The 10,000-nt window shown below is 39.0% G+C and overlaps 1 protein-coding gene across 1 annotated transcript; it reads right to left on the bottom strand.

The window, feature by feature from the left end:
• Positions 1 to 8,678: 8,678 nt before the first annotated feature.
• Positions 8,679 to 9,116, bottom strand: LOC138017164 (uncharacterized). The gene has a single exon (XM_068864347.1). It carries the CDS (start codon positions 9,114 to 9,116, stop codon positions 8,679 to 8,681), a length of 438 nt encoding a protein of 145 aa, XP_068720448.1.
• Between the last annotated feature and the right edge of the window lie 884 nt (positions 9,117 to 10,000).

Here is a 10,000-nt window from a genome sequence, read left to right as displayed (position 1 = left end):
AAGTATTTTTGCATGATTTATGACTATGCAGGAAAAGTAGATCTTAGCAAGGGATATTGAAATCCAAAAAGAAAATTGGGGATATAATCAAGCAACAATAAAAATACAAAGCATTTTATGGCATTTTTTGCCAAATTAAGGCTTTATTATATCTGATAAATGCATGGTTTACTCCAATTTTCTTTTTGCATACCAAAAGCACTTGCTAAGTTCTGCTTTCTCTGCATGGTTTTAAACCACGCCAAAATATCCTGTATTAGTAGGCACCACCCATAGGAGGCCCAAGTATCTCGAGAGGCACAAAATTTATGTGCAGTAGCAAAAGAAAGACTTGTCATTCACACCATAAATAAAGCATTTATGATAGATAATAGTAAATTACTTATGGTGTCCTAAAACCCCTTTCTAACCCGTGATGCAACCCAGAACTAAAGTAATTTCCCTCCTGGTCACTATCTAATTTGAAACAAGTCCTTGCTCTTTTTTGCTTTTCAGAGGCAGAACAAAACTCCCTCCAGACTACTTCATATCAGCAGGTATCTGGTACTTCCTCAGAGACTGTCAGTGAGCCTCCAGCCAAGAAAAGAGCACCAGCTTGTTGAAAATGCCCTCATCCTATGAGAGGACATCATCGAAATCAATGCTCAGTGACATCTGCCTGGTGACTTATTAACATTGTGGAAAAAATTAATTTCACCTAAATGTCAACTTTTTTGCTCATAATAAACATTGCAAAAAGTTATATTTACATTTTGTTGCATTACTTTAATCATTCTTTGAATTTCAAGACAAAAAGCATTTTGTTAGGCATCCATTACAACAGTTTGCAAGTGCATGAGAGAAGTAAAAATCAAGTCTTTTTTTTTTGTTAACAGAAATTGCTTGCTCAATATTTATTTTTAAGGCCATACAACCATAGGGATTTTACAGTATAATTCTGATGACTCAACGTTCTGCTGCCTGGAGAAAGAGAAGTCCAGAACTCAGTTGGATTTTCATCACTTTTAAACTATGATGGAAATAAAATCAGAATACCCTTTGTATATATTTGATCTGAAAACAGAATTCCATTGTTTTTGTTTTGTTTTTTACAGTGCAGGAACGAAAGATGTGTGACATTTTAATTTTATTAGCATAAGTGACAGGACAGTAGCTTCAAAGTAACTAGTGAGCTTGAGACGATAAGTCAGTGGATGAAAATAATTATGCAAATGAAACTTTTAATGACACCTTCCAAAAATCAAACAGTAACATACAGCTGTAGTTCTCTGATTCAGCTTGATGTATGTGTACTACTAGGCAAGTGCAGCTAATTCCTATCATCTGCTTGCACATATCCAGTTTGAATGATGATTGAGTCACATATTATTCTACTTCTTATATTGTGGTAAATGCATGCTGGTAATGGGCTGCTGTTATCCCAAGCCAAAAAACCGAGAATCCAGCAAACAAGCCATCTGTAGGCAGTGGCTCTGAGAAACCTACACGAAGTAAATAAAATTGTATTTAAAAAAAGCACTGCAGGTATAAATACCAAAGCAGGGCTGATTGAAAACATCAGCATATTGCACAGTTCCTTTTTAAGGTTAAACCTCATCAGAAACCATTTTACCCACACCAGGCAAGCTAGAGCATTATCCATGTCATAAGTCAGGGTTGGACGTAGGCACCAAGTGGCGACTAAAACAATTTTAGCAGTTGCTGAAATCTAATAAGTCTTCATTATTTTCTCCGCTTTGACAGTATAGCCCCGATGAACAACCGACAACAAGTCCTACATGTATACAAGAAAAACCCTTTTGGTACCAGCGCAAAACAGACAAACAATTACGAAAATATGCACAATTATAAGTTTCCATATGACATTGCTTATATTTTGTGGAGGTCATTGAGAATACTCGGTTATTCATCTATTGGACATGGCACAAGTGCTCAGAGGACAACAGTACTGGCATATTCCTCAAGGTTGACTTGCAATAAGCTGTTTTCATGCAGTAATCATGCCAATTTCAACTAAAATTTGGCCTCACTGAAAGTGGAGCCAACTGAAAGTACTTACAGCACATGAATAGGTAGGAGAGGTACTTACTCCTTTTCCACAGTGCCACTTTTCCATCGATAAGCTCTGCCATTTCTGTCTTTCAGTAATGGTCCCACCAGCTTAAGCACCATCAAATGTCAGTTTTCCAAACAGCACAAAGAACTTCTCTGTAGCACATAAACTCACGTGCTGATACACGTGTGGTGTTGTTGCAGCAGTTACAAGTACACCTGCAGGGCTGTCATTAGTAGCGGCAGCCAGCGATTGTCGCCGGCTACTTTACTGACGAAATGACACCAAGAGTTTAGATACCGAACAAGTCTGACCAGCATATTCATTCCTTGGTAGAAATGTAAAAGTAAAGTATCTTATTTCCGAATTGCAAGCTTTTCTTCCAAGAAAAGTAATGACAAAGTAGATTTCTTAATACATCACAAAGTCCGCACGGACTCCTTCTGCTGTTACATAATATTTTAGAGTGACAATGCACGTGACTGAAAAAGCCAATATGGCTCCGAAGAGAAGGCAAGGTTTGCTGGATAATTTTTTTCACCGTTGTTTCTAAGACGCCAAAAGGTAAGTGTTTAATTTAACACGACAACCACAAGGTTTGCCAAAAGTGTCCTTTTTTTGAGACAAGACAAATTGATACGATTTTTAAGGCTTTTCAATGTCAGAACTGCTTGCGGTGGCATTACATTAGTTTTAACTCTGTGATACAAAAGATATCGGGGTCCTACTGTATTGACAAAATAAGAACAAAATCAAAATGATATATTGACAATGAATTTTTTTGTTGGGAAAATCATATCCCTACAGCACATTGTACAATTCATTGCCTTCCCTTTAATTTTTAGAAACGGACTCTGGCGCAGTCCCTGAACGTATTGTACAAGATGGACTACCAATTAATCCACAGGGATGCAGTTTTGAAACCAGTTCATCAAACTCAATCCAAGTAGATTAAAAACTACACCATCAACAGTTTCTGTGATGCAAGTTACTAAGTCTAGATACATGGATGCAGTTGCTGCATCTGCTAAAAAGGGTGATGCTCCATCAGACTCTGGACAAGAAAACATTGAAAGCAAACAAAGCTTGTGGAAAGCGTGTTTCCTGGTGAAAAAGTTCACCACAATGCCATATGCGCTAATTGTTCCAAAGACTGTGGCAATTTCAAACATGAGTGGTTACACAAGAAGGAACTTTCCTTCTGCCCACAGACAAAGATATGGTGGTTGGCATTTGTTGAGGGGAAAGGCATGTTTTGTTTACTGTGTAGAAAACGATTGTCAGAATCCCCAAAACACGTCTGCTGTGTTTAATAAAACCCCAGCAACCTGGTATAGGCTGCCACATTAAAGGAACATGTTGGTACACCCTTATCCTCTCACAGTCACCCGTAGAAAGAGGAAAGCAACAAAGCCAAGATGCAATTTACAGGGAGATACTGCAAAGAAACTCATTATTCCAAGGGAACTAGATGAAGAAAGACAATATGGTGATGAGGGCTAGTAAAAGCACTTACCGCCTTCTACTTCGTAGCAAAACATGAGATTGCAACTTGAATTTTTTGCACCATTGGATAGGCAGTCCTTGACAAAATAATTGACCAAAGTCAAAGTCTTACCATTGACAATCTTCTAGCCGAATCAACAGTGCTAATGCAGCTACCATGCTTGCAGTTCTTGAGCAACGTTTTCAACGTCTGAGCATTGAGATGACAAAAATTGCTTCCCTTGCACGTGATGGTGCGTCAGTAATGATGGGCAAAACAGGTGGCCTTGCTGCCAAGCGGCGAGACAAGCATTTGTCCAACACTGCTTGACACACACTGTGTTTGCCACAGTCTTGCACATGCCTGCACACCTCTGTGGCAGACATTGCTCAGGTTGAAAGAGTGGAAACAAACTTGCGACAACTATGGAAGACAAGAACGGAGAGGCTCGAAGACTCGATCTCGTCCTCAGATGAAGTTGACTATACTCTAAGTCACTTTCAATCGACCTAATAGCAAATTATCGAGTCAAATTGTTATTTTCTTGCAGCATTATTGAGGCGCTTCGCATCGATAGACATCAATGACGTCACAAAAAATGCTTCACTTCACGCGTTTTTTAAAAGGTGATCCCGCAAAAAAACCAATTTATTTCACAGTTAGGATGTTTTCTTATACTGTATAACAAATTTTCAAGTTTCAGCGAGGAAAGTGAAGGTCAATATTCACTTCATCTGCACTTTAAAATAGTGTGAATGATTTGAAAATAGGTTTAAAATAGCACTGTCAAAATGTCCTTAAAATGCCTTGCTGCAAAATAGAAATAAAATAGATACAAAAAAGCTTTAAATAGCAATAATGCAACTACAAAATAGGTTTCAAATAGCTTCCAAACAGCTTTAAATATAGGTTTAAAACAATGTTGATTAATGCATTAAAGTGCTACTACGACCAAAAAAAATAAATCTTTTTCTGTGGATTTCAAAACTATGTTCACTAAACACTAAGTGACCCAAGGTTAAGTTTGATCTTAAAAACACACTTGTTTATTTTATCTGGAATTTTGTTACAGTATGTAAAATTGGTCAGCATTACTATCTTTCAAACTTGAGAGAGCTGGGTCGAGGAGAAAATGACGTCAAGACTCACTGGTTTAAGAATGCAATGCGTGTGTACGTGGCTGAATTATCCGCAGCACGGGAGTTTAAAGCTTTCAGATTTTGAAAAGTCATGTTTTGCATAAATAATAAGTTGCAATTTACACGCTGAAATTTTAAGCTAGTAAGTACCTGACGTCACGTTTGTCTAGATCCATCTCTCTGAGGTCCAATAGGTCAGTTTTGAACGTGAGTAATGGCAGACCGTGAAATCCAAACTCACATTCTAAATAATAGCCTTTGGATAACATCAAGCTCAAAATTTTGCCAGTCAGGTGTCAGGCGAACACAACAATACATGTACAAATCTACACACAGAAAAGGTCACTTTTGGGCTAAGCATTCCTGGGAACCAGAGGTGTGCAATTTTAATGGTATATAATTCCTAAGAAATGTCCACATCTTGTGAATTAATGCTTATTTTACAATTCCTAAGAATATATTGGAATAAGTAAGAAAAACTGGACCAAATTTTGGGCAATAGCTGGATCCGCTTTGAATGGAGGTCAGGAAATCCCGAAGAAAAATAGCTTGAAGTAACTGAGAAACTAGTAAGTACTAATAGTGCTGAACAACAAACAAGGATCACAACCAAAGGTTTACAATATCCTGCTTCTGTAAAAATAATATTCAGCAACTCAGTAAAGTCCATTACAGTCAAGCTGTTAACAGTAACCATAGCTCACAAACAAAAAATAGAATACAGATTTTCAAAGCAGTTACATTTTTTATTGCATGTACCTAACATTATGTTAATTCAATGTTCAAAAATCCTTGGATTGTGGTTCTTGTTTTAAAAATTCTAAATACCCCCCAAAAACTCTTAACATTGCAGATAAAGCACAGTACTATAATCAAGTCTGGCAAAGAGTAATCCCCAAATACATCAAACCATAACTGGTACGAGAAGATAGGAATTGGACTGCTAAGCAAATTTTTGTCTGCTGTACAGTGACTGGCAGGAATAGCAGCATTACATGTGCATAATCATGTGAGGTTAGTCCGCCATATTGCGCGCAATTTACTACGTAAATTTTCATGACACGTGTCCCACTTTGGTTGAATAATCAAGACTTGGTTTGAATGGACCGTTGTTGCTGGCAACATCTGTGGTCGTCTTCTGAATAACACCGCATGTTTGGCTGGGGGCTCAACCCATGTTTGCGTTTGTTTCATTTGATCCAATGTCAAATCGAAGGATGAAGCTGGAAGGAAAGAAAGATAAAGACGCTTGATGTTTAGTCTGCTTTTTAGCTTCGAGACGAAAAGTTTTTTTTTTCCCACCCTATTCCCTCCCAGGGTGATTTAGTTAAGGGGTGGTATCAACGGGTTAACACGGCGGGTTTGCCCTCACCTTTGCAGGAAATAAATCATCACGATTCTAGAAAAAATAATTCATTTTGTTTTGTTAAAATTAAACGGCCAAAAAAACGATAAAAACGATGAACTTGTCCTTTTGCAAGCAAACAGAGCTGCACCTTGGAATTGAGTCTTTGAGTTAAGTAAAGAGCGAGAAGCATAAAAGTAAGAAAGGTTATGGATGACTGCAGCTTACCAATAAACTCCAAATCACACTTCTCCTTTTTTTTTCACAAGTCAACCACTGAGCAAAACAGTTCTGCTTTACTTGCTTTAATCAAACAAAAAAAAAATAAAAAACTCATATCGAGTTCGGCAGTTGCAAAATTAGCAGCATCGCATTGCCAATGAAAACCGAGTGAGCCAGAATGCTAGCACAATAGTGAACTAACGCTTAAGAAAAAGAATTGAAAAAGAGCTTTAAAATATTCCTTCTGAAAAAATTGCTTCTTGAATCTTTACGCATTCATGCCACTTTGTTTTGCATTTGACTTACCAATTGCTATATGACAAAACGCGTTTCATTTAATCGAGAGGTCTAAACGTCACTTATCACTAAAAACCCAGCACAATGAAAACTTCAAAAAGCAAAGAAAAACTTAAGGGAAAGGACTCGTCATAAAATGTCCTATCACTTTAGACCTAGTACTTTGGTTTGTGGATTTTTAGCGGCGCATTTGTCTTCTTTTGCTTTGATGTTAAGGTTTGGTGAGCTCGAATTCCATTCTCTCAGATTCATGCCAGCCGTCCTTCGTTCACAAATTGTCGTGATAATGTATAGTATTCCCTGGCCTTTTCCTGGCTGTCAGCCCCCGTCACCACGTTATCCATGTAGCTTGAGTTTGATGAGGTCAGTAGCTAATCCACGTATTTGCTTTCATTACGTGATACGGGATTGCTGCAAATAGGACTCGTTGGAACCTATATTCTCGTAAGTTATACTGTATCAGTGGCTGGTTTTTTTTTGTCTTTAAGGCCAAAGAAATCGCGTGGCGTCTCTAACGTTTTGGTGGAGTTTTCGATTTGGAGAAATGCCTTCTCTGTATCGGCGATGAATGCCACATTGTGTAGCTCTGAATCGGAGAAGAATTCCTGTCAGGTCTTGCATTAGTTGTCTCTTCAGTGTGAAGACAGTCATTTAAGCTTGGGGAATTTGGAGGGTTTTTGCTTTGCTGAGGCGTCATAGACTATTCTCATTTTTGTTGTTGCGCTATCCTCTTTAAACAACCCCTGGGGAAGTGAGGATGTAGTGGGACGTTTAAGGTTTCGCTGGGAGACTGGCTAGTCCGTTTTACACTGAGGTTCAGGTTGGACAGCAGATCGTTTTTGTTTTCTTTCCACGGCCAATTGCAAAACACTATGCCTACCTGAAGTGTCGTTGAATTTGATTGTGTTTTGAAATGCTTCACTCGTTTTGATAATCTTGCCAGTGATCAGGCGACCGTACTGGTCGTTTCCGATAAGTATATCCACTTCTGAGTTTTCCGATAGGTGTTGTCCGCTAGTTTTAGACTTCTAGTTCCGGGGGGAATTTCGAACGCTTTTATCTTCAGTGGTGGGCAGATTGTATGCGTTACAAGTAGCCGTTAATGGATCGAACTTTTTCCTTTCCCATATCTAGATTGAGTGAGAATACGTCGTAGTTTCCTTCTGGTGGTTTTGCTATCGCCAAATGTGGTTACGTAAAGGAGTTTCTCTTGCGTATAGTTTTTTGAGGTTGGTTTAGTCGGTTCCTCATGTTTTCTGTGATGAACGTCCTCTGCGAAGCGGTTATCCAAAGATGAATATGTGCCTGTGAGCAATTGAAATCCTTGGCCGATTGCTGTTGTTCTAGCTGAGTGCATTAGGAGTTGATTCTGTTGCAGATCTAGCAACTGTGTTGTTCCTACGTGGGTTGTGCTTAAGTGACTCTTTGTGAGTCTCCTTCGGTTCGTCGTGTGTGTGCTTGCTTTCGTTTGCTCGATCTTTGAGGTCGACGGGTTAGACGCGGTATCTTTTGGCGGTTTTTGTGTTTGTCTGTGGCAAAGTGAAGTATGATGCTTCTGTTTACACTTCATGCAGCGCCGCTTAGAAAAACATTTTGTTTTGTTATGATTTGTGCCCAGGCAGTTGTAACAATGTTGTTGTCGTTGTAGTACGTGGTAACGTTCTTGCACAGTTACAAATTCGCTGCAATTGTCTGACCAATGGTTACCGTCACAGTAGGTGGATTTCTTTTGTTTCGGGCGTTGTTATCACTCTGCGTTCTTGGCTGCGTTCTGGATAGCATCGTCCCCGTTGTTGGAACAAGTGGTTCTTCGTCATATGTTTCGTAGCTTTTCGTGGTTGACAGGCAACCCTTCTCCTTTGTTTCGATTTCTCGTAAAAGTGCGATTCGTAACTTGTCAAGTGACTCATCCGCCGAACTGTCAGATCTGACTATCACATAACGTATGGATTCTGGTAGTTTCTTCAAGAGTATCGGTATAAGAAGGCAGCCGTACGTGTCAGTTTTTACGTCGAGGGCCTCCAGACCACGAATGTTTGATTCGTAGGAGTCATAAAATGTTCGCAGACTTGATATTTCGTATGTCGGCGGGGTAGCTCTGGTCAGATATTCCATGTATGCATTGATAATATTTGTTTATCGTCGAAGCGTTCTTTCACTATTTCGATTGCTTTCGTATAGTTTTCGTTGGTAGTGTGGTAGTCCGGCGATCGCGCGCGCTGCCTCTCCTTTAAGCATAATTTGTAAATAATTCATTTTTTCGATGTTGTTCAATTCGGTGTGTTCGTCGATCGCTGTGCTAAAACTGTCCCAGAAAGTGAGCCACTCTAATTGATTGCCGTTGAATGGTTGAATGCTGAGTTTTGGTAAATTGACGTTGATTCGCGTAGTTGTCGGTTTCGTTGAACTATTGTTATCATGGAAAGAACTCACCGGTTTATCGTGTAGGTCGTTTTTCAATGCTTCCATTATCAAGAACTTGTAGTTGGAGATGGTGTCTTGAACTGACAAGGCATCTTCTATCTCGTTCTCTAGCTCTTCCTCGGAAATGGCCATGGCTATTTGTGAGTCCATTTGTGATATGTCGTTTACAATGAGGTCTCCAGTGAAACAATGACATGATCCCCTAATTTAGGCTAACTGTTGTACCTGTACCTTATCTTTTAATTTAGACAATTAGAGAGCTTTTAAAAGCAACGCCATCCACCTCAGCTTCAATAACTTCACCGACAGGCAGCTATTGATCAAGAGGGTCTTGATTGCAGTGATGTCACACAAAGTCAGGAAGGTGTAGTTATGTGTCATCGAAACTCCTGTCGGTGCGGAAAGCCCTCCTAGTGCACCTTCATGTGATAAGTGTTCTTGCTTGTCCAAAAGCCTTAGAAGATTTCAAGAGGAAATTGTTACCTTAGAAAACGGACCAGGAGCTCAAGGATCAACTCAAAACATGTGAGGGTAATAGCGAAAAAGTGTTACCAAGTCTAACAACAATTCTTTATCACTGAAATTTCTCCACCTGGTCAGTTGGTTATTTTTTTTAATAAGACTTATGACGTAATTGGTCCTATATCTAATAAAAATTCTTCGTCGTTTGTGAGGCTACGGGTGAATCTTTGTTTACATACAGTATTTTGCACATTGCATAAGGTAAAATTAACAACAAAACTACTGTTCTAATGATATAGAGTGGTCTTCATAAGTTGAAAGAGCTAGACACACTTAGCGTGTCCTGAAAATCTGAGCATAGAGCCTTCAGTTTTCTTTAAAGACTTTAGTGTCAAGATTTTACAAGGAATGTATGGCCTTGGGGGCAACTCTTGCCACACAGCCATGTGAATTTTACAGTTTTTGAAAACTACTTTCTCTCAGAATATTATACCATGTCACACTAACATTTACACCAATTAACAAGAGTGTTGTTTTCGTTCAGTTTATGATGTTCGTTTGTTTGCAGCTTG

Source organism: Montipora capricornis, chromosome 9 (assembly GCF_036669925.1).
Source record: "Montipora capricornis isolate CH-2021 chromosome 9, ASM3666992v2, whole genome shotgun sequence".
NCBI classification, from domain to species: Eukaryota; Metazoa; Cnidaria; class Anthozoa; order Scleractinia; family Acroporidae; genus Montipora; species Montipora capricornis.
Note: the sequence above shows the minus strand (reverse complement) of the source record. Positions and strands in the feature narration are given on the sequence as shown.